The 24409-nt window shown below is 41.4% G+C and overlaps 2 protein-coding genes across 5 annotated transcripts; one reads left to right on the top strand and one right to left on the bottom strand.

Annotated features, from left to right (window-relative positions):
- Positions 1–647: 647 nt before the first annotated feature.
- Positions 648–10132, bottom strand: tgfb1a (transforming growth factor, beta 1a). The gene is made up of 6 exons (XM_078246941.1): positions 9583–10132; positions 3844–4122; positions 2967–3198; positions 2645–2795; positions 1495–1605; positions 648–1374 (listed from the first exon to the last, which is right to left on the bottom strand). The coding sequence occupies exons 1-6, from the start codon at positions 9905–9907 to the stop codon at positions 1327–1329; spliced, it is 1146 nt and encodes a 381-aa protein (XP_078103067.1). The 5' UTR covers positions 9908–10132; the 3' UTR covers positions 648–1326.
- A 4785-nt stretch (positions 10133–14917) lies between these two features.
- LOC144515802 (cyclin-dependent kinase-like 1) lies at positions 14918–24105 on the top strand. Of its 4 annotated transcripts, none has more exons than XM_078246939.1 (10): positions 14918–15014; positions 15712–15899; positions 16406–16524; positions 17718–17790; positions 20548–20638; positions 20993–21193; positions 22449–22531; positions 22629–22685; positions 22931–23080; positions 23908–24105. In XM_078246939.1, exons 1-10 carry the CDS (start codon positions 14933–14935, stop codon positions 24001–24003), a joined length of 1140 nt encoding a protein of 379 aa, XP_078103065.1. In that variant the 5' UTR covers positions 14918–14932; the 3' UTR covers positions 24004–24105. The 4 variants fall into 4 exon arrangements, with proteins under 4 accessions (XP_078103065.1, XP_078103062.1, XP_078103064.1 ...); XM_078246936.1 differs by having other exon boundaries at positions 16403–16524; XM_078246938.1 differs by having other exon boundaries at positions 14919–15014; positions 16403–16524; positions 20996–21193.
- Positions 24106–24409: the final 304 nt, after the last annotated feature.

Here is a 24409-nt window from a genome sequence, read left to right as displayed (position 1 = left end):
CACATGCATGCACTGACAAGTGCAATAGACACACACCGCTCTCTGACAAGTGGAAACATCACATGTGGTTTAATTTGCTCACAAAAAACTTCCACTCCGACGTGATAATTTAACATCAAGGTTTATTTAAAATTGTTAAAATATTTACAAATACAAATTTCACACGGTAAGTGCACTATAAAAAAATACAAAACACAAGAACAAAATGTGTTGGTTTTATTCCTAAAACAAATCATAGAAGCTGAATTAATTATTGAGTTGTGCAAAAAGCATTACACTTCAGATGAAAGATAAAAACTTGTCCTGAAATACAAGGCAATAAATTGCCCCTAATTTACTATGGCGATAAAAAAAACTAAAACAGCAAATGTATGTATTGGGTCTAAATGGCTTCCCTAAAACCAACACCACAACCACATCCCCTGACCCTCACCATCTAAAGACAACACGCTGGCTGTAAATCCTGAGAGGGAGGAAAAACGTGGTGTCATCACTCTTACAGCCACTGATATTACTCATGGCTTTGACAGCATGGGAGGCTTCATAAAGGACAAACATTCAACTATGAACACAAAACAATTATTGTATAAATCACGTGGGTTGAGAAAACAAACGCAAAACTTGGAACTGAACTTTGCTCAGTTGGCTGACAATTCCAGCCTCTCAGAGGGAGTTCCCCCAGGTTGGACTGTCCCTGTGGTTGTCTGCTGTCCTTTACAGTGCAACAAAAAACACCTGTTGCATTATCTTCCAGGAAAACCCCAACAGCCACTGTTTTCCATACCTGGGATTTAGCACCTTTAACTGTGACCACATAAGGAAGTTGATTTGGAAATAACAGAAATATCCCACACAATCATCTGTATAAACAAAGGCGTTCTTCCATCGAGGTCATTTTGGTCCTCATGTCCTTTGGCATCCTTTATCCACCTGTTTTGGGGTTTTATAAATCATTTCAATCCTTTTCCATGTCAAACTGACACACTTTTATACATGTAAATCACTTCTTTACCGACCTGTCCCTCCAACAAATAAATTAATTCATTTCAAGACAGATGTTTTTACTACTGCAAGGAAAAAGTATATACACATAGAAAAGGATATCTTTATCTATATAAAGAAGTCCACGGTTGGTGCGTTCAACATGATGATGGTAGAGCTCGCAGGAGGAAAAGTGGACCACAAAGGTCCCGTAAAATGACTTTTAACTATTTTGTTCCTATTTTCCACATCCTTCTCGTTCCCCTTTTTATCTCCGTCAGGTTCCTCTCTGTGGTCTCAAACACATCTCTGTATATGTTTGAGGGAGAGCATTGTGATCCGTTTTTAGCTACATTTGCAGGACTTCACTATCATATTGGACAGCTGCTCCACCTGAAAGTGAAAATCAACAGTAATGTGATAAATCATGTAAAATCAAGTGTTGCTTTCACCTATAATGTTCTGTAAACATTTCACCTCCGAATGAAGGTTACTTGGCTGCGGTATAGATACCTTGTGTTGCCTGCCCACGTAGTAGAGGATTGGCAGGGGCTCCAGTGTCTGGGGAACACAGCAGGGCTGGGCAGAGGCTCCTGGGTTGTGATGCTTGTACAGGGCCAAAATCTGTAAACAATTATATGAAAGAAAGACATGAAAACAGAGAAACTCAGCTCAGAATTTCATCACAGACATGTCATGCAAAGCAATGATACTAGACAATAATAATACAGTTCGAGTTAGGAGAGTGCTTTTGTTCAAATCCACATATAAGCCACAAAGTGTTGCTTCTTGATTAGTCTTTGTATATTTCATTTAATATGCAAAATCTCACATTTGAGGTGGTGGAAGCACTGATGTTTGACCCATGGCATTTCTCCACGGCATTTGTATGACTTGACTCGCTCTTTTTTTGGTTTTCCATTGGCAAGGCTGTGGATAGTACCTGATATTTCTTTGTTACCACCTTGTTCAAGGTTCCAAGCGAGCTGAGCCGATACTACAAGGGGGAGTTAAAACACTGTAGGCCACTGACTGGCCAGAGAGAACCGACATTAGCGCGACTCAGGACAATCCTGCGCAAATCGCCATTTTTTAATTGCCAAGCTACCATCAATAGTGGTTGTACTTTTTTTAATTCACTCCACCCAGATTGTAAAAAAAAAATAAATAAATAAATAAATAAAAATAATCACAGCCCGCAAAACTATGCCGTACACTATGGCGTACAATTGACGGAGTGCATATGCTCCTTTGTTTGGTAGCCAATGAAATGATTGAAGATGATGTCAGGGCAGTTTCATGCAACGCCGCTATGGTGATCAGCTGAGAATCCTGCCTACACGTACTATCTGCACTGGAAAACCAAATAGAGAAAAGTACTGGTACCAAAAAAGTGAGTGGAGTTGAGCAGAGCAGAGCCGTACCATGCAGTGGAAACATGCCATAAAATGATTAATCAGTTATCAGAATTGTTCATTTTCTGTCAACCAACTAATCAACGATCATTTCACAAGCCGTGACTCTCATACAACACAGACTTAACCACATTCCTTATGGTAACCAGAGGGGGAGAAAATGAAGTTGTAAGAACGTTTTTTAGTCTGAGCTGCCAAACCTCACACGGCATGTGGATTGCATGCCGCAGTGAGGTGTTGGACTATACCTGAGAATATTTATTTTCAGCATTCCAGATGTAGGTGCAGGACCCCATGCAGTAGTTAGCATTGTAGCCTGTTGGCTTATGTATCCACTTCCAGCCCAGATCTTTCCTGAAGTCGATGTACAAGCTCCTCACGCAGCAGGTTTCTGACTGGCTGCATGAGAGAAAACAGGGAAATGTCTTTTTTGAAGTGTGTGATGAGACGGCATTGAGATTCTTTGAGCATAGTTGCGGTGGAATTCCTAAGATTTATTGCGCAGTGCATTTTTAATGTCAATGAAATAAAATACAGCACAACAATTGTGATTTGTGCAGGATTGCTTACGCTGTACAGCTATCCTTTGTCTCCGTGGAGCGTTTTTTGCGCGAGGTGAGGTGGCTGCTGCTGTTCTGAGGGATGGACATGGTCAGGATGTAGGGTGGTTGCTGGGTCAACATTTGTATAGTCCCTGTGTCTCCCCTACCAGGCTCGATCCCAGAGATGGTAAAACCAAAGTCACCGATATTTTTCTGGTTGCATTCACAGAACAGCCGAAGGTGGAAAACCTGCTCATTCTCTGGTGAGACAGAAATTTACAACATTTAAAATTGGTTGCTTACTCTATCTGTGAAAGTAAATATCATCTGGAAATTGCATGAGGTTGCACTAAATAACTGGACTAGTCAGTGGTGGAATGTAACTAAGTACATGTACTCAAGTACTGTACTTAAGTACAACTTTTAAGTACTTACTTACTTGAATCTTTTTTCATGCCACTTTCTACTCCGCTACATTTCAGAGAGAAATATTGTACTTTTTACTCCACTACATTAATCTGACAGTTTAAGTGACTAGTTACTTTACCAATTAAGATTTTTGCACACAAAACACATGTAGTTTATAAAATACGATGTTTTATTATAAATTAAACTACCCAACAATATATAGCTAAAATGATTAGCAGATTAGCACGTGTTTGACTGACAGAATTGTTTCCAGTTTCTAAAACGTGAGGAGTTTTCTGTTAAGTACATTTTCCTGATGACACTTACATACTTTTACTTGAGTAACATTTTCAATGCCGGACTTTTACTTGTAACATTGAATTTTACCAGTGTGGTATTAGTACTTTTTTCTAAGTAAAGGATCTGAATACTTCTTCCACCACTGGACATAGGGGCATAGTGGTACCAGAGCAATAAACAAAGCTTGTTTATCTCACCGGTCCCTTTGAGCCAGTTCTGCAGCGTCTCAGTGACATCGAAGGACAGCCATTTGTCTTTCCACTGGTTGGTGATGAAGCGGGAAGCGAGGTAGCGGGCCGATGTTTCCGGACCCTGGTACAGCTCCACCCGCTGCTCAGAAGCTATTGTGGGTTTCTTGATGAGCATCCGTAGCTCCGCACTGGTCAGCAGGCGGTAATCCCCCACACTTTGCCGAATCTCCGAGATGTTGAAGAACAAGCTTTTGGAGATCTTGGTGGTCACCGTGTCATTTTTGGCTGTGGGATTATTAAGATAATTACTTATTAGGAGATTTCACAAAACCTTGTCGGGCACTAATTAATCTTAACACAGATGACGACTGAGTCTTTGGATGTATAAAGGCATATTAGAGAAACAAATGGAAAACGGATGTGTTACTGGCCTGTCATATAATCTAGGTGTCTTAAACCACCTTATCCATACAGAATGGGAACTACTTTGAATGGGAAATAAGATTTAAATGTTCTTCTTTTAAGCGTTGTAACTGTTTGGTCTGCACTTTTTAACCCTCTGAGGTCTAAGGGCATTTAAACAATGTGTAAAGAGATAATTTGGCCCTAAAGCTGAAAAAGGTGATGTTCCCTTTTTTAATTTTCTCAAATCTCTTGTGAAAACAAACCTAAACTTGATTGTTTTGTGGCTTGAAATGAGTTTACAAAAGTCTTGGGTTCACACATGTAGTGTAATATATGAATAGAATAGTAAGTAAATGTCTAAAATTGAATTCTGAAATAATGCTTTTTGAGTAAGAGTGTTGGTGTTCGTTCGCTGGTGCGTCTTTTGTCCTGGTTAAAGAGCTATTTATGATATTTTCTAGTCTTTTAGAATTTGTTATTTCATCAAAAATAAAAAAGGAAAACTACAGAGCACTTTCTAGCGTATGTAGGAAAATATAAATATTGGATCAGGGCTCCTTGTCAGCAGATACTACATGTTGAAAAATCAGAGGCACACACTTGTGCTGTGTTTCTCTCCTCTCCTCACCTTTCTTTCCATATTTTCCTCCAGGTTCCTGATCAAAGACCAATATTAGTGGATGGATGGAGGATGAGCACAACAGGAGCAGTACCGAAAGGTTTTGGTATAAGGCAAATCCATTTGGTGGTCATGGAGGGTTTGTGGAACTCTGTTGTGTTTTTTATATTTGGCAGGCCACAATAACGGTCTACACAGGAAACTTTACTGCAAGATCTTTTGGCACAAGAACATACACTTTTTGAACTATTCTATCGGGACATTGAGACAAATGGGTGCTCTAATGGGTGCTCTAAAAGAATAATTAATGGACATGACGTTCAAAGAATAAGGTCCATTTCAAGTCCAAGTTCAGATTATTTTAGATATGAATGCCTTTCTGCATTTGCACTGTATTAAAAAGTAATTTCTATAAGTATTTACTTTACTATATTTGCACATTTGATGCATAAAACTCTGCAATGTACTACATAATGTAACCCTGGGATGTTTGTTACTGTTTTTCATAACCAAACTTTAGAATTCTGCGCACACTAATAAAATGGAATAACCAAATTCACAGTGTTACTCAATTATCTTAACTGCAGCCAAACATTCATCTATTCCAGCTGCTGTAAAGTTGACCATAGAGAGAGTTTTGTTTTCTTACAGTTTTCCCATATCACGACAGCAGGGACATTCCCCTTGCAGAGGCTGATAGAAAACAGAGCCAAGCTACTGGAGCCTTTAACACCATAAATCTACCAGCGTTACATTACGAAGGATTAAGTCGGACGGAGACGTGCAAAGATGTGGAAGATGGAAGGAAGATGATAGAGAGTAAATCACTGTGTAGAAAGAGAGAGTGAGAGGAGGTGTAGAAGGAAGGGGGTTGTAACAGGCAAAGAAAACAGCAAAGTGAAGAATGCACTCGTATGAATATAAGTCACAGTTGTGAGCGGTGAAAGGCTGTGAGTGGGGGTGCAGAGAAATTGGAGATGTGTATCAATGGAGCCAGGTCTGGCGCAGGCCCAAACCTTCTACTCTGCCTCAGCCTGCCAAAGCCGGGATTCTCTGCTCTTAAGTCCGGGAATTACTCTCTGACAGGAGCTACAACCCAGCCTTGCATACTTGCAATCCAGGCTGTGACAGGATCCTCTATGCCACGGCTGCTTGTGTATCATTTACCAGTATCACCATCTGTGTTGCTGCTTGGGTAGTGTTTCACCCCTTGTGAAGCCAAACTGAAACTGAAAAAGAGCTGGCGTGCAGTGAAAAAGGAAATGAGATGACATTTTACTGGCCCCACCCAGAGCATAGTCAAATGTTTAGTTGTAAGCGCTTGAATGGAAACATGGAGTGTCACAACAGTGCACAGTATGTGAAGAGCGGTGAACTAGCAATGACGTACCAAGCAACACCAAGCACGGAAAGTTATCGTCTCCGGCTAGCTTGAGTAAACTAAGATAAATGTGTAAATGTGTTAAGGGTTAGAAGTGTTTACGAAACAGGAAATTAAGTCACTTCCCCTAAAGAGCGTATTGGCTACAGTACCATAATTACGGTAAAGCTTTATCCTCACTTCTACTTTCCAATTAACTCAGCGTGCATCTCCTTCCTATCACTGAACAGCTCATCCGATCAAAATACAGCATTTTTAAATGACAAAGTGTAAATTGACTTCTCCATGCTCGGCTGAGAAAAAGCCTTGCTCTTCCTGCTCAGGGTAAAGATAGATAGCACCCTGTCCTGCGTACTAACATGGGTGTGGGGGGGATTTGTGTGTTGAATCAGGGCCTATCTGCAGGTAAGCCGGGGACAGCTGTTGTGACAGGTAGGGAGACAGCTCTGTAATTACCAGTGGGAGGAACCAGATTCCAGCAACAGGCTAAATACCTGCCTCCTTCATATGCTCAGCTCCACCCTCCCACAGCACATTCGTCAATGTCTAGTTTCCTCACCCTACCCTATTTTACACATAATGTCCGATCCTTTTTGCTACTCTTCATCACAGTGCGGCAGCAGCTTCATTTACTCTTGAATATAATAATTACTCAGTGAGCAGTGAGAACAACTCATTTCACTCCTGGACGGCCGAAAGTGCTTTCCAAAAGGGGAAAACAGTTCTTTCTGTAAACGAGCGGAATTACATTTGGACCAATACCATGTCAAATGGGAGAGGTGAATTTGTGTGGGCTTCAAGGGGGGGATGTGACTGCTAATTTACTGAATAAATCTAGCCTTATCCGCCACACAATTACTATGATGGAGGCTAAAACTATTAAGTTCTAAAATGCTCTGCACACAAATATGCATCCCTGTACGCTGTTTGGGGTATCAGGAAAGTGTGAGTCGCCCAATAAAAAGAAACCACAAATTGAAGTGACGAATTTGTTAATAAACAGTCCTCTGTCTTTTACTTCTTACAGAAGAGCCATTTTAATAATTGCAAAACACTTCGTGCTAGGCCTACACATGTACACTCATACACTTGATTTTCCCAGTGCGTAGAGGTTGAGTCTGTTTTAAGGAGATGAGCTGAGGGTTAAGAAAGTAGATGGGTGTTCTCTGGCATTCCATAGAGGTAGGAAACACATGCTCCCCATGGGCACCGCTTGCACCGGACCTGAGTCACTCAAGATCTCAGTGGCCATCAGCCTGCCTTCCTTCCTGCCAAGCTGCCCCATCACAAACATGCTGCAAACACACTAATAATAAGCTCAGGAAACCCAGCAGAGAGAGAGACGGAAAGAGAGAGAGAGATGGGTAATCATGGGCAGAGAGATATGGGAATGAAATGGAAAATGGTCAGGGAGAAGGAGATATGATGGAGAACAAGTGACAGGATAAGCAAGGGAGAACCCAATGCTCAAGTTACAGGAAACCCCCAATCCCTGAGGGACAGAGGGAGAAAAAAGAGAAAACGAAAGAGAAAGAATGAGACAAGGTGAGGGTGAAGGATTGCATTTCATGTTTTCTCACTTTTTTTCATAATCCCCTCCTTTTCTTCGGTTTTGCACTAAGCAGAACAAAATCATGCCCCTTTATTTTTAAAGTCCCTTTGTTCTGCACACTCCTGAGCACGGTCCATCCACTCAAGTCTTTCTTTTGAAGTGGTGGATAAAAGAGGGATAGTGTGGATGCCTGCCTGATAGGGTGAGGAGTATAGGCATGTAGAGAACAATGGAGCAAAGAAACCAAACAAAAAAAAAAGATCTGTTTATCATAATAGTTTGGGAGTCATTGCACAATCACAGCCAAAAACCATTTGGCTGAACAAAAAGCATATACAGGCTAGCCAAACAAACAGCGCTAATAAAGCAGTAAAAATGCCATAGACACCACGAAAGCAACACACAGAATCAGACCAGATGCAACACACAGTCCTGCTAACTTGTAACGCCTGTGAGCTCTGAACACCTCAGGCTGCCTGAAGATGTTGGGTGGAGATCAGAAGGGGTACACATGTTGAGGGAATTTATGGACAAGATTGGAACTGACACCAGCCATCGGGCAAATGCTGATTAATTTGGGCAAGCGGGTAAAAGCTAACCCCAGATTCAGGGCATGGGCACACATACGCGAATGCAGGTGAGTTACCAAAGAGGCAATATTCGTGCTAATTGTGGGCAGTGCAGTATGTGACGCACACATAAATCAGTTTGCTAGTTTTTAGACTGTTTGAGTTGTTGTGAGTGTTGTTTTTTTGCGAAATATGTTATTGGTACATTTTCCATTTTCTTACGTTAAATGCCTGTCTCCCGACTCACTGCCAGCCAGGCAGCATCTCTCTTGTGGGGTAGTTTGTAATTGTCATGGCCAATATCATACAATACTGGCTGTTCAATACAGCAACAATCTCCATCTTGGCTCCCTAAGAATACTACAGCCAATGACAGGCAAGTGGGATTAACCACACACACTTATTTGCTATTCGTTGAGGCTGCGACTTCGCCGGTCAAAGTTCAAAGAACTCCATGCGATGCGAATTTGCTTTGCCACTGGAACCAGAGAATGTAGAATAGAATGGAAGTGAATGGGAGGTGAATATTTGTAAATGTTGCGCATGTGTGACCGTGCCCTCGCTCTCATTTTGGAAGGTTTGTCCGCTTGCCGTTTAGCCTCGCTTCATCTGCAGTATATTTTCGAAGCTTTCTGTTAGATGGGTGCTCACGCTCTGGCACCTGGTTGCTATTTTTTTTTATAGAGGTTAACGCCCAGAAACGTCCTGAACACAGCAAAATGAGAACATACAGGCGGATGACAGGGTCACTGCAGATACAGACACCACCATATGAGAGGGATTATTTCTCTATAAGTCTATACATTGTTTTATAGGAAAACCTATACCCATTGTGCCTTGGCTTATTTATGCTGAATTGGGGTGGATGACATATTGGCTTTGAACGACAAAATACCTTAGACCTTATTTTTTTATGCATTTGTAGTTCTCGTTTCAAAGGGCACCTGTTATTTTCCCAGATTTCCTTGTTAATGTTAGATCTGATGAAAAATGGAAACAGTCATCCCTAGGATCTTTGCTTCCATGTGTGTGTGTGTGTGTGACTTAAGCAGTGTGCACCAAGTGCCTGTAAATGTTGGAGCATAAATCACACTCCAACTTTGACTTGACATTATTAGTGCTGTAGTTAAGCCATCAGCAATTGCCCCCATTCTCGACAATGGGCGTCCATGTGCGCACATGACTGATGTATTTCTGTTCTGAGTTATTTGATACTCACCGGTCATGTTGAACTTGTGCAGCACCTTGGCGAAGTACTCCTCCTCCTCCTGTTCAGTTGAGATGTCTGTCTGTACCTCGGTCTGCTGCTCCCTCAGCATCTCCTTGGTGCTGTTGTAGAGGGACAGCAGGGGTGTAGGGATCTCCTCCTCATCTCCTGCCTGATCCGGCTCTTTCGGCAAACGCAGTTTGCTGAGGATCTGGCTCCTGATGGCCTCGATGCGCTTTTTCTTCACCATCTCCAGGTCCAGCGTCTTACATGTAGACATACCACTTACATTGCCCACTGTGTACACAGCCATGAGCATCAAGAGCGCCAGCTTCATGGTGCCAACCTGACTGCTTGCAACCTCTTATGCGCTTTGGTTCTTAGCAAATCCTCCCTCACCTTTTCTTTCACTGCCTTTCCTCCGACCGAGGATGCTTATAGAACAGTGAATCCCTCTGTGGAGAGGTGTGAGTGACGCAAGGTGTTGACACACAGCAGAACAATTAAAGCAGTGTGGAGAGTCCTCAAAGTTCGGGACTATTGGTGCCACCGCTGTTGCTGTTGCTGCTGCTGTGAAAACCACCTAACACTTGTGTCTTCTTTGCATAGAAGCAGTTGGAGAGAATCCCAGTGGGCAGACAGACGTCGAGTGATGAGCCAGCCTCTGACTCAGCCACACAGGTAACACAATGACGTCCCAGACGTTGATATGAGCCCAATGCGGAGCTGTCAAATGCTAACAGAGCCCGGCCAAACATGTACACAGACAGTGCCCCCAAGACTCAGAAGATACTCAATAAGCTCAAAAACATCTACCAACACTCAAATACTAAACAGAGCTGGTTCTGTACTCACAGACCAACTTGTGATATGATGTCAAGCCTCCACCCACAATATTAAATAAAATCCTTTCTTACTCAAAGCAAATAAACCTCCACGTGTCAGCTCAAGGCTGTGTTGCTCACCAGGCAGTCTCTCTTTACATGTCCCCAGAGACAAGTGAATGGAAAGGGATCTGTACAACACTCAGCAAAATGAAGAGTGGTTCTGGCAGAACCCAACGTGCTTCCTATCTTTTCAGCTGACACTGCTTCCTGTCCTCCTTGACCCACAAGGCCTCTTCACAGATGATTCAGAATGGACCTGTACATGGATGTGTCAAACAGGCCCTCTCTAAATGTCTCTGAGAAAGAGAAAATAGCAAAGATACGTCCCGCACTTAAAGGGGAATAATGGGCGTCCTATTTCTCTGTTTTTTTAAGTTTGATCAGATGACCCCAGGGGCTTTGAGTCAACCCAGAGCTAATCAAATATCCACTGTGCAAAGAAAGTATATTGTAGTATTTAAAAATCTCACTAACTTATTCTACACCAGTTCACACACCTACATTTATGCAGTCAAGCCATCAAGAAATGTCCCCACGGAAAAAAACCATCTGATAAACTTGTATTGCTTTCCGTTCTGACTACCTCTTTTTTTTTGCAATAACAGCATGTGATCTGTGTACAGCTGCAGTTCACCAGAGAATGCTTTCAACGCCTCCGACTCATGCCTACTTCACACAGAGCAGCTGTCTCTGTAACACAATGATGGGATCTCAGTGTATTGAGCCAGAGATGGAAACAGCTCAAGCGAGGGATGCTATCAGAAGATAAAAAATACAGCAATGTCTGTCAATCAAACACTGTCCTCTTGTAACAAAATGTTAAGTTTGACACACCTTCTCTCTAAATGAGTAGCATCCAGACCCAGCAGCAGCAACAACAGCAGGAGTAACAGTCCCTCTTAGATCACAGTGTTTTGAGAATCAGATTGTAGTCTTGTCTCTTCCCTCTATCCATCCATCGGTATCACCTCGGTAATGCCCTCTGCAGCTTCTTCACACCTCCCTTCTCAAGTCTCCTCTGACACAACTCCCTCTTTGCACTTCTATTTAACTCCCTGTCTCTCTCCCTTTCTCTGTGTGCGCTCCCTCTCTCCTGGTGCTTGTCAGAGCTTGCTGGTGACAAAGTGATTTGTGGGAGCTCCAAGCTCAGCTAACTTCTCTCTCCCTCTCTCTCTCTCTCTCTCTCTCTCTCTAACTCTTTTTTTTCTGGTTCCTGTTACTCGTCTAATAGAGCGAGGAGCTCTCCGCCCAGGAAATGAGGGTAACGGACGCAGTGTAAAACATCTGCTGTTTAACAGAGCTCTACTGCCTGCCTTCTGTCCACATCAGGAAGCCAGGAGCTGAACACGCTGAATGACTGACTGAGGCACCAGTCTTACACTCATGCCCTGTCTGCCACTGAGACAGTGATGACTGACATGTCAACAAGCCCTGCATGGCACTAGTGTCCCACCAACTGACCGCCACATTTACCTGGAGGCTGTGAAGGTGAATGCCTGCCAGGCCAAAGAACTGAGACACAGCATGTCTAAAAGTAGAGCGGTGAATTTCAAGGGATGGAGAGCCAACAGGGCTGGACTGTGTGGTGCACTGACCTACGTCTGGGTGCTTTTTAGAGGGCAGATTGTGTATTTTCAAAAGGAAATCTAGACTAAAACAAAACAGTGATGGTTTCAATAATTTCGTCTCTGTCTGAGGGATGATTCATCTGGGAAGTAAAGATATTAAATTGCCATAGTTCAGTCTTTGGTCTTTTTTTTGTGGTTTTGTCCCAAATGTGTTTCACATGGTTGTTTATTGTCTTCTATTATCTGCGACAGTTACGAAGAATGAGCTATTCATCAAACAACAGCAATAAGCGTTGACATTTAACATAGGAAAACCCAAGGCAAAAATCCCCTAAAATACCAGCAATAATCATAACAGAAAAAAATGATTAATCAAACAAAGATACTACAGACAAGTTGTTCCGAGTGTCAACAGTACTATATATCCGATTACCATTAATGATAAGAGGGTAACAACAATAGTGTGGCTATCAATTGTCAACAACTATAGTATCACTGTACCTTGTTCTGCTGTGTTGATCTGTGGGAGCCTTGATGGGTGTGCACTGCCGCCTGTTGGCAAAAGATGGTACATCATTTAGAGGAGGATTTTCCTCTTGGTGACAACTCAGTCATCAACCTCAACCCTTATGTTGAAATATTTTGTCTTTTTTTCTGATCCAGACTCTTTTTTTTTCTCCCAGACAAACACAACTGCATAGGACAAATGTACACAACTGTTATAACAGTAGTGTCATCGAGGTATAGAGAAGGTGTACAGCAGACATAATTACAGATCTTCCTGTATTATTTTGTCTGAGATCTGAGATGAGCAGCACATTCTTCCATATAGCCATATTGCTTTGGTTAACAGAGCAGTCTTGTATTTAAAAAACAAAGATAAGGAGCATTTCCTTTTTCCTCCTTTAACCAGAGATGCATCCTGTGATAAAATGAATGGTGACTGAGTCACTATCAGACAAACAGAATATGAAAGCAACAGAGGAAGCCACTGAACACTGCGCTACATTTTGCTCAAGCAACTCAAGAGTTATTGTTGTGCAAATGAAGCCTCATTCAAAATCCTAACCCAAAAGTAAATGTTCTGTCCGCTCTCCATTGGTCTTCTCATATACTTCTTGGGCCTCTGAACACAACAACCTACGTGCCTTACTGACCCCGTTCAACCAACACGTCTTACTAGTCTGCCATGGGGCATTTCATACCCTCCACCACAAGGCCACGATGCCAGCACCTCAAGGTGTCTGTGTGTCTCTGAGCACAAGAGTGCAACATAGTCTGCTTTCCCATCATTCACTGTGAAGTCCTAAATGATTCCCCGCCTTATTCTGCAGAGTATCCCATAGAGCTGTGGTAAAGTCTCAGAGCCAGACAAGCCGAGGGAGGACCTCGGTGGAAAAATATATTCACAGTCAACATAGAAAACAGAACAGCCTATAAATCATGCGACCACATCAGAGATGGTCCAGCATACATGTCATATCTGTGGCAGAGTGACATGATGCTGTAGCTTCTTTGTGACTGGTAAAGCTATACTGGGCAGTTGAATGAGGCTTGCTATGCAACTTTATTGCAAAGCATGTAAAGCACACAGGCATGTTCCTATTCCAGTACATACACAGTGGTAGAAGAAGCACTGGGATCTTTTACTCAAGTTTAAGTAGAAATACAACAAAGTAAAATACTAAATTTGTTAGAACTCAAGAAATGCAGAATTGGACCCAAGTGCAGAGAAAGCAGACAGACAGGATCAATTCAGTGATGTATTGCCAAAGTGAAGGTATAGGCTTACAGGCAGGCTGGTACAGGTTCCAGGTAACAGGATTACAGGGTAGCCTACATGAATCAGAGGCTTGAAAGCAAAGGCAGGAAAAAAAAAATGGCAGGAAATGAGTGGAAATGGGCCAGCTAAATACTGCAGAGCTGATGAGGGAAAGTGTTAACAGGTGGACAGGTGGACAGGTGGGCGGGGAAGGTCAGGCAACTGCAGAGCAGATAAGGGAAGAGGGAACAGGTGTGTACTGTCGATGGATGGGAATTAAATAGGGAATGTGTCTGGAGAGAAGGGACAAAATTACAAGTAGCCTACAAGTCAAAGTATTACTCAAGTAACAGAGGTATCATCAGCAAAATGTACTTAAAAGTATCCAAGCTAAAAGTAGTCATTACGCAGCTAAATGGCTGCTGTAAGTGTTATACAATTAGATTATTATTACATCTATGTGTTTTAAGAAAATAAGCATCTTTTAAAATGGTCAAGTTTGAGCTATTTATTTAACTAGGCTACTTTATGTGCTGTTATTTAAATAGATCATATTGTAGGCAATACATTGATCACGTTTTGCATGTAAAATCTTAATCTTCAAATAAATGTAGGCTATACCTCAAGACTGTACAGTTGGCCTACTTGTTTACTTTACACTACTGATTAAAGTAAAAGAAAAATAGTTAGGCCTGTATGAAAAAGCTATAGGCCTAAATAAAATGTTTGGGGTTTTTTTACACAGAAATGCATTGTTATAGCTATCTATTCTCCTCCATTATTACATGCTGAGCTTAGTGTTTTTTTGTGAACTGACATATTAACGATTCAACTGACTAAATTGTCAGTTATGAGCCATAGCCTACGATTAGTTACATTGGTTATTAGGCTATCCTCTATCGCCTACTTCCAATAAGATTGGAGAACGTTTGTGGTATTTTGCTTTTGTTCAATAGGCTACTTGCTCGTATTTAAGTACAATAAACCTAAAAGTAGTGGTTGTAACTAAGTTATTACAGAATTAGTATTTTATCCTATTCCTAGCTAATCGATAAGGAAAACTAACGGTCTAGGCTGCTTCTTGTTAACGTCCGTCCACACCTGCCGGCCACCTGTCGCCTTGGTTACAACGAACGTGTATCCACATGCGTGTTTTAACTTGCGTATCCAGCTTTGTGAATTGGGATCCTGTCTCATTGTTGCTCTTTTCGGCGACGTTTCTAAGGGGTAAGTTACACTTTGTAGTGGATACCTGCTGGGTTCTGAATACACGAGGGATGGTTTCAGTAGGAAAATGGAAAGACTTACACTGAGTCAGGGGACTGTGTGTTGAAGTGAAATACCAACCAGAGAGGGTTACCAAGGTAGTGACGACGCACAGGACGAGGAGACAGCCGAGGGAGTGTGTTACAGTAGCAGAGACAGAGAGAGAGAGAGAGAGAGAGAGAGAGAGAGAGAGAGAGAGAGAGAGATCGAGATCTGAAATCCAAAGTTACTGCAGCAATATTTCACACTGGCGTTATGCATTTAAGGCCCAAAGAGTCTGCTCACGCATACACGTAGCTTTGTGGACTTTTGATGGACTTAAATCATCCGCAGACTCGCTGCTGACTTGTCGATAAAGACCCTTTCAGATTGGGGACAGGTGAGTGTGCTTTTTATGCGGGTTGTGACACTAAAAACTGTTTTAAAAGGTCTGCATGAGTTGGTTTTGTCTACAAACAACACATCTTTCGAACTGTGGAATTCTCAGGTGTCAAAGAAAAAGTATCAAAATCAGTTTTGTAAGGTTAGGAGGAAAACTGCAAACTCCAAATAATACCATAGACATGTGGATATAATAATGTTATTTCATTTGGGGTAACCATTACATGTTAGTGAGGTGCTGTGTTTGTTTAAAAAAAAAAAGTTTGTCTTTTGACAGGTGACAGCTATAACTGCCCAATGGAGAAATATGAAAAGCTGGCCAAAATTGGCGAGGGTTCCTATGGTGTGGTGTTCAAATGCAGACACAGAGATACTGGCCAGATAGTAGCCATCAAGAAGTTTGTGGAATCTGAAGATGACCCTGTCATTAAGAAGATTGCATTACGAGAAATACGTATGCTGAAGGTGAGAAGAGAGTAGCACGCAATAGTATCAGGTTTGCTTACATCCAACACCACAGGTGGAAACGTGCATGCACACAGGTACACATGCACTCATTATTGTACGTTATATGATCTTCTGTCACTGTTGTCAGGAATGTTTGATGTATTTATAGTATTATTATACACACACAATTCATATACAAGACAGTTTCAAAGATCATTACAGACATTTAAACTTTAGAAGAGACTGGAAACAAGCTTTAAAAGACTGAATCAAACGTTTGTATACACATTTGAAGGCAATTCTGATATAAAATTGAAAATATTGGCATACAAGCCATTGACACATGTGTCAATGGCTTGTATGCCATTATTTTCAATTTTGTATAGGAGGGAGAAGAAAATTACAGGCTGTCAGAGTTTGGGCAGACTTTAGATCCTCTGTAGGTTTAAATAAATATTTTGTCCAACATTGTGGGCTGTTGGTCGAGCACTGAAAAAGTATCCCATCTGTTGCTCCTGCAGCAGCTGAAACACGTGAATCTGGTCAACCTGCTGGAGGTTTTCAGGAGGAAAAGACGGCTCCACTTGGTGTTTGAGTTCTGCGAGCAGACAGTCCTCAATGAGCTGGACAAACACCCTCGAGGGTAGGTCATGTCTGCCACGTCTGTGAGTTGTTCTGAATTAGATCAGTGAGATGTGGAAGATACTGAAGGGCCACATACTTAGAAGTCAATCTTCAGAGGTGTATATGTTATTTATTTTGTTGGCACCTCTCTTAGAATCCATGACAAACATGTAGTGGTGAAAAGTACATTCACGCAAGTACTACTTGAGTACAATTTTGAGGTACTTGTACTTTAGTATATTACTTTCCTTTTATGCTACTTTATACTTCACTACATCTCAGAGAAAAACATTTTTGTAATTTTTACTCCACTACCTGTATTTGACAGTTATAGGTACTACTTACTTTTCAGATTAAGATTTGACAAACAAAACCTATGGCCAGTTTATAATATATGATGCATTGTTAAAGATCCCGCTTACATGTTATCACTGACACGGGCCTAACCCTAATCCTCTGCTGTATAATGAGTACTTTTACTTTTGATATGTTCATTACTTTTAGCTGATAATACTTACTTTACAAAATGGATGCAGGACTTTTAGTTGTAATGGAGTGTTTTCACGTGTGGTACGGTTACTCTTGCTGAAGTAAAGGATCTAAATACAGTACCTCTACCACTGCAGAAGTGGGCCTCTCTTTTTAAGCAGTTATCTGTTTGGCATACAGTTTGCCACATAACTCATAATAACTGTGTTTACATGTATTTCTTAAGAGTACTGCTTACAAGAGAAGGGCAGCAGAAAGGAACAGCCTGAATTACAAAGAGGGAGTTAAGACTCTTGCCAAGAGATTTTCAAGAGTGTTGGCAGCAGAGTGAGGAACAGCCAAGTCAAAAGCAATATATTATATATATCATATTGTTCTTCTTTTTTCTCAAAGCATAAGCACGCCTCACGCAATCTATGGTCACAAGATTTTAGTTTGTGTCATGTGAAGTCACACATCAAGGCCAGGCGACAATGGCTAGTTGCTATCGGAGCATTTTTCCTTTTCCGACAAGGCTGTGCAGCAGAAACCCTAGCTGCTCCTGAAAACAAAGGCACTGTTGCTGTTAGAGACAGGCCTAAGGTTACCCAGGTGACAAGAGCGCCGTGTAAAGCACCACTTCTTTTATTTTAAATAACAGACAAGGAAAACATGACTAGTAAATAGGGCTTCTTTTGTTCCTCTTACTATAATCAACATTCCTTTGTCTCTCTTCCTCTTCAGGGTTCCAGAGGCTCAGCTGAAAAGTATAGTGTGGCAGACTCTGCAGGCTGTCAACTTTTGCCACAAGCACAATGTCAGTATATTTAAACTTTTTTTCTGTGATTGTCATGTATTTAGTCTTTGATTTTCTCCCGCATTCTTTTTCTCTTCTTCTTCTTTCATGTTTTACAGGATAAATTAGAATTTTTTCAAGCCAGCCTTAGAACGATATACTTTCATGCCATGTGTACAGTAGATTGAAGTTAGTGGTCTATAATACTAAAAAATATGAGGGACAAACAGCCTCATATGAGCTCCAGCTGATTTAAGAATGGATTTTGTTTTTTTTTACAGAGTGAGGACTGTGTATTTTGTGCACCATGTTTTACAGTGTAGTTGGAAACGACGAATTTCTTTAGCAACATAAACTCTCTCAGTGTACATATGGCATCTGATTATTGTTCAAGATAAACTGTAAAATGTAACATGTTTTATTTTTTCACTGTTTTACTGTTGATTTGATCTTTACTAGAGATGCACCGATTGACAGGCCGGTGACCGGAATTGGCCGATTTTCACGTCACCGGCCTTGACCGTTGTTCTGTCGATGTATGCTACCTATCGAGATGTGCTACTTAGCGGTTCTGCGCATGCGCACGACCCACAAGCGTGGTCTGATTCCCCGCCCATAAATCTATGCAACCTTGCGGTCGGCCATGCGGTCGATACTGTTACGTTATATGTTATAGAAATAACACATTTTACTGTATTTGTGGTAATAATAAATGTTTTAATAGAATATCAAAATATGCTCCTTATCTCCTGACAGTACAAATGGAGTGAGTAGTGGTGCAATATATAATGATTCTGTTGGGGGAGCATTATTTGATAGGGTCTATCAGAAAACGCTACCACTGAAATATTCAATAAAGATATAATGGAGTATCAAAATATTCTCAAATAAACATAAGACGTCAATACTGTTAGAGTTATACCTCTATGGGATTCAGCCTGCCTGCACAATTGGAAATGGGAATTGATTTGCGCTACGGTAGCATTTTTCGACAAGGCAGCATAGCTCGTCAGAACACCGGCGACCTGCCGGTCAGTCTGACATATACCGATTTTATGCCGGTCAAATGCACTTGGGCGCCGCATGATTTACATCGCGCAACAGCAACACCACACTTGCACATGCAGGGTTTCCGCTGTATGCATGTAGTAGCGGCGCACTGCCGCTCCATCAGCTGTTTATGAAATGTCATACAGTCGTAATTATACACGGCTCGAACAGTCAGCCGCTCTCTCTCTCCCCCTTGAGGCTGAAAAACTGGAACATGAAAATCGCACTCACGCGGGTCCCGTGAAATATGACAACTACAGTTTATCGGAAACTAGCGCTGGGCACACTGACCTGAGACGCTGTAAACAAAAAACAAACAAAAAAAAGAGACGCTGTAGTCCTCCGACACGCTGTATTAACGTTACTGTTTAAAACGCTTTCCAGGTTAGTGGGGGTGCATACCGCTCAAAACCAACATTAAAAACGTAGTAATATTTAAAGAGTTTAGTTTTGTTGTTAAACTGTAAAATGAGCGGTGACGTTAAATCATCTGTTTCAGGTAACGGCACTCTAGGGTACCGTCTATTGGCTGGATTGTTCCGAGGTAACCGTCGGTAGCTAACGTTAGCAGATAAGCCTGTTGACAGCAACGGCATTGTTCACATTTATGCACAATGACACATAAAGCAAACTTGCTAAAAAAGGAACTACACGCTGTTTTCAGGTAACGTTACTGTTGACGTTCAAACAGGCCTGTGTGTGTGTTTTGAGAAATATCTTTATAGCCTACTGCATTAAGGCTATATATTTTATTTTTTATTTATTTATATATTATTTTATTGCCATTACCTGTTTTCCCTGTTTTCATACATACAGAAGTTTTTCTGAAAATGTATCACATTTTTTAAGTTGGATATTGGATGTGAAAAGAAGGAAATGGTTCTTCCATAACATTGCACTTTAGATGTGTGTGAATTTCCCACACCAGTAGTCATTTATATAGTTGTATTTTATAGCGATCGATTATCTATTTATAAAATGTTCTATGTTCTATGCAAAATGTAACATTTTCTATTAAAGAAAAAATAGAAAATAAATATGTGTGTGTGCTGTAAAGTGGTTAGAAAAAAATTAAATCAGAATCGGCTAAAATCGGTATCGGCTGGCCTAACTCAAAGAAAATCGGAAATCGGAATCGGCCTAGAAAGTTGTAATCGGTGCATCTCTAATCTTTACCAAACATTATTATAGTTTTTTGGCTCTTATTTCTACATTTCAACCTAATTAGTTGAGCACTTTTTAGCTGCATCGTTGCATTACATATGCTAAATACAAAGTTATTATTATTATTTATTATATCAGGTAAACAATTTCTGACTGGCTGCTCACAACATTGCTTGATATACGTTGTCCTGCGACAATAGTTTACCAATTCCCAGGATCTGACAAAACCATCTTACAGTATATTTGCGTAGCTCTGTTTTCAGTACACAATATGTCACCAGTCACCTGTAGGCAGTGGGTTGGATAATGAGCAGGAAATTGAGCATCATTTCAAACCACAATAAGCCAACTGTGTTTCCCCACTTTAAATCCTGCAACAGGAGTCATTGAAGTCTCAGTGACTGCAATGCAGTATTTAGTTTCAATATTTTCTTTCTGATGTCTTGCTATTCTTCCTCCATGTCCATTCCTCATCTGTCAGCCTTAATATATGCCATTTTCTCTGGTACTAAGAGACTTTGTATCAGGTTGCCAATTCCCTGATGCTGAGCATTTATGTTGCAGTGCATCCACCGTGATGTGAAGCCAGAGAACATCCTCCTCACCAAAACCGGAGTCATCAAGCTCTGTGACTTTGGCTTCGCCCGCATTCTGAGTAGGTCATCCAGAAAGCGAGTGCATTTATGTGCATTTATGTGCATTTAGCGTTAATCTGCCTCTAATTACTTATTCAACACGAAACCTGAATCAGCTCCTGCTGATGGCCTCCTCACTTTCAATGTTTCAATGAATGCACTGTATAGGACTGTTCAGCCAGTCTCTGTGTTGTGTCTCTGTTTACACTTCCTGCCTTAGGTTTCAGTGTTATGTTACCATACATGCAGTCCTTCAACATGCCTTGTAATCCTTTTCTTCAATGTACGTGTTATTTAGTGTTCATTATTCAGCATCTAAGTGTATATGTGTCCGTACAAGTTATCTCCATCTGCCTGTGTGGCGGTATGCTCAGCAGGACCAGAAGATGAGTACACAGACTATGTGGCGACTCGCTGGTACCGGGCCCCCGAGCTGCTGGTCGGCGATACTCAGTACGGGCCTCCTGTGGACGTGTGGGCTCTGGGCTGTGTCTTTGCTGAGCTGCTCCACGGGAATCCACTCTGGCCTGGAAAATCTGACGTTGACCAGCTCTACCTCATCCGAAAAACTTTAGGTAAACTGAGGGGCGATATCAACGGGTGCTTAACAGAAACAATTTACCTATAGATGCATTTGCACAAACTGAATTATTATTACGAAGATAACATATACAGATCGCATATGGCACTGCTTTCTTGACAGTTCTCGCGATCAGCAGATGGATTTAATGGAGTTCTGTTTTCAAATTTGTGCTAAAAATCACATACCTTCTATCACAATGTTTTTTGGTGGTTTGCTTTGCTTACACACCACAAAGAAACTGCACTAGTTAGCAGACCTACATTTCCCTTTTTCAAGCTGTATCGGCCCAGTTGTTTGGTTGACTGCGTTCACACAAGCTAACTAAAACCAAACGGGCAAATGCACCAGAGGGTAACACAGGTTAGGTGTGAAAGCACCCTTAAGAAATATCAATAAACTTTACTGAATAGGAAATTTGGCCTCCCTTACATAGACTTTACCAGTTTAGAAAGCAGGCCTTCTCCTCACTTACAAAGCCCTCCGCAACCAGGTCCCCTCCCATCTCACCGACCTGCTTCACCACCACAGTCCTTCCTGTAGCCTCCGCTCCTCTAATGCCAACCTCCTGTCGCCACCAATCATGACCAAGCGCCGGACCTGGGGCGACAGAGCCTTCTCTATAGCTGCTCAACCCCCTCTGTAATTGTACTGTGTGTTTTTAAGTGAGTGAATTCTCTTAGTATGTCTATTTCCTTTTAAAAACTTTAAGTGTTAAAAAAGTGCGATATAAATAAAATGCATTGTTATTATTATTGCGCTTTTATTTTTAAAGCTATAGTGCATAGTATCTGTCGCCCCGATGAGTAATTCTAAGTAATGACATCAACACTGTCGGCGTGTCCACATGATACAAGCCTTCTGTGATCGCACACATGCCCCCCACCCCCACTCCTCCACGCAGTAGCTAGTAGCCAAGGAGGACACAGAGGACTAAAACGGACTCTTCAGAAGAGGTAATTATCTTCACTCGGGCTTCTGCCCGGGAAAGTCACCAGACGACACAATCTTCTGAACATAGCGAGACTGAGAAATACAGAGAGAGTTGTGTGGAGCGATTCATTTGCTCGATTAGCTTTGTAGCAACTCATTTAGCAATGGCTTGAATGTAACGGATGTTCATTAATATCAAAAAGTTGCGCACTAAAGCCTTAAGGAGATAGCTAAACATCTGTAAAGTATCTTAAGGTTTGCAAAGCATTTACCAAAATGTCCACCACTACACACACTGATCTCCTTTCTGACCTCAGGTGACCTGATCCCTCGTCACCAGCAGGTCTTCCGCTCCAACGTTTTCTTCAGTGGAGTCAGTATTCCTGAACCCGACACAACGGTACAAAACCTGTTCCCATTGAGGATGCATATGTTCTAAATAGAGAGGTGATGAAGTCTAGATAACGTTATAATTTCCCATTTATTTTTTCTATTAGGAGCCCTTGGAAAAGCGCTTCCATGGCGTGTCTCTTCATGCCCTCCAGGTTATGAAGGTATGTTGTTTATGTGTGATAGAGCCTGACTGATACACAGGCCGATTTTAGCTTATTACAGATATGTTGGTGGACTGTATATGTTGGCCGATAAGTAACAAGAAATTGAACAGCTAAAGCTACTATATGGTTGAGGTCATTTATAACCAGTATTGCCATATCATACTGTAGTTTGTTCAGCACTGACAAACTCAAGGCAGAGTTAATGTTCTGAAATGCCAAATATATTATCTTTGTGTGAGCAGTCATGCCTGGTGATGGACCCCTCTCTCCGGCTGTCCTGTGAAGAGCTGCTGGAGCTGCCTTACTTCCAGGAGGAAGGGGTCAACTGGGGCCGTGAGGGTGAGCGCCTGGGAAGACGTCATGACAAAGGCTCTCGACGCAGACAGCCAGGGGTAAGTGTGCAACACGGCGACTTAATGTTGTAAAAAATCGTCCCATGACCCCAAAATTACAGACTGGGCACCCTGCTACAGCCACGCATATCCTTGAGTTAGTCACTGTAACTTAACAGGTACTTGCTTGGTTACTGGGGCTAGAACATAGAGCCGGTTAATCACAGTCACTTCACTGAGACAGACACTGCACGTAACATCTTTTTAGTATTAAAGATTCACCTCTATAGGCTTGAAAATGCTGCTATGGGTTGGTTTCTGCATCCATATGCGTAGAATGTTCCAAAAAACTGAAAATTCAGACACAAGAGCTGCTTCCAACAAACTGCTTATTTACCACTGCCATGCATTTTAACCCTCTGAGGTCTAAGTGCATTTTTACATAGCTTTTTAAATTCACATTTTAAGGATATTTGCATATATCTTGATCCCCATGTGTTTCATATAAAAATGTTCAGCCCAAATGTGTTCTAGAGCACTGTGCAAAGAGATAATTTGGCCCTACAGCTGAAAAGTTGATGTTCACTTTTTGAAACTTCTCAAATCTCTTGTGAAAACAAACCAAAACCCAATTGTTTTGGTGCTTGAAATGAATTTACAAAAGTCTTGGCTCCACAAAAGTAGCATAATATATGAATAAAATAGTAAATAAATGTCTAAAATGAAATGTTGTAATATCGCTTTTTGAATAGAACTGTTGTCAAACATTGCTTGGACTCGTCGGTGCGTCTTTTGTCCTCAGAGGGTTCCTATTTTTTACCACTACATCCTGATAAAGCATCATCTCAACCTTTTTTTCTCTCTCTCTTCCCCTATCCTCTCTTTAGGCTCAGTACCTGCCTCAGTTACCAAACAGCAACATCTCACCAGCACCGGATGTTAAGAAACAGGTGAAGCATAAATATCACCTGCCCAACATTTAACGAAGCAACTAATTGGTGTTTGTGTCTGTGGCTGAACTTAGAGAGATTGACTTGTGCTATGCTTTGTGCAATCATTTCAATACAGTCCATTTTGAAGACGCATATATTCTTGGTGTGACAGTGAAAAACACTTGTCATGTTTGTTGACATTATCACTTACTATTCTTTACGCAAAACAAACAAAAGTCAGGGCATTTACAGTTTCCGGTTAGGCAACACACTCACAGTACTAATACCAAAGAATATAGAAAGTGTCATGGCTGAAAACATGGGTACATTTTCACATCTCTATGAAAATGAAATTAAATAGCTCATGAAAGTCACCAGTGTGCCATCATCACTTGGACAAAAGTACTACAGTTTACCGGTTTTCTTGTGCAGTCATTGACAACAACTGATCCCCATG

Source organism: Sander vitreus, chromosome 3, assembly GCF_031162955.1.
Source record: "Sander vitreus isolate 19-12246 chromosome 3, sanVit1, whole genome shotgun sequence".
NCBI lineage: Eukaryota > Metazoa > Chordata > Actinopteri > Perciformes > Percidae > Sander > Sander vitreus.
The sequence above is the reverse complement of the archived record's forward strand: the minus strand, read 5'-3'. Positions and strand labels throughout refer to the sequence as shown.

What these genes read in the sequence shown, in the direction of transcription:
- tgfb1a (XM_078246941.1), bottom strand. Translation starts at nt 9,907, where the DNA reads ATGAAGCTGGCGCTCTTGATGCTCATGGCTGTGTACACAGTGGGCAAT. An exon ending in ACAAAGGATAGCTGTACAGC is followed by an intron (nt 2,796 to 2,966) that starts GTAAGCAATCCT and finishes TCTCTCATGCAG; the next exon opens with CCAGTCAGAAACCTGCTGCG. An exon ending in ACGTGGGCAGGCAACACAAG is followed by an intron (nt 1,375 to 1,494) that starts GTATCTATACCG and finishes TTTCACTTTCAG; the next exon opens with GTGGAGCAGCTGTCCAATAT.
- LOC144515802 (XM_078246936.1), top strand. Translation starts at nt 14,933, where the DNA reads ATGCGTGTTTTAACTTGCGTATCCAGCTTTGTGAATTGGGATCCTGTC. An exon ending in GAGAAATACGTATGCTGAAG is followed by an intron (nt 15,900 to 16,402) that starts GTGAGAAGAGAG and finishes TTGCTCCTGCAG; the next exon opens with CAGCTGAAACACGTGAATCT. An exon ending in CCTCATCCGAAAAACTTTAG is followed by an intron (nt 21,194 to 22,448) that starts GTAAACTGAGGG and finishes TTCTGACCTCAG; the next exon opens with GTGACCTGATCCCTCGTCAC.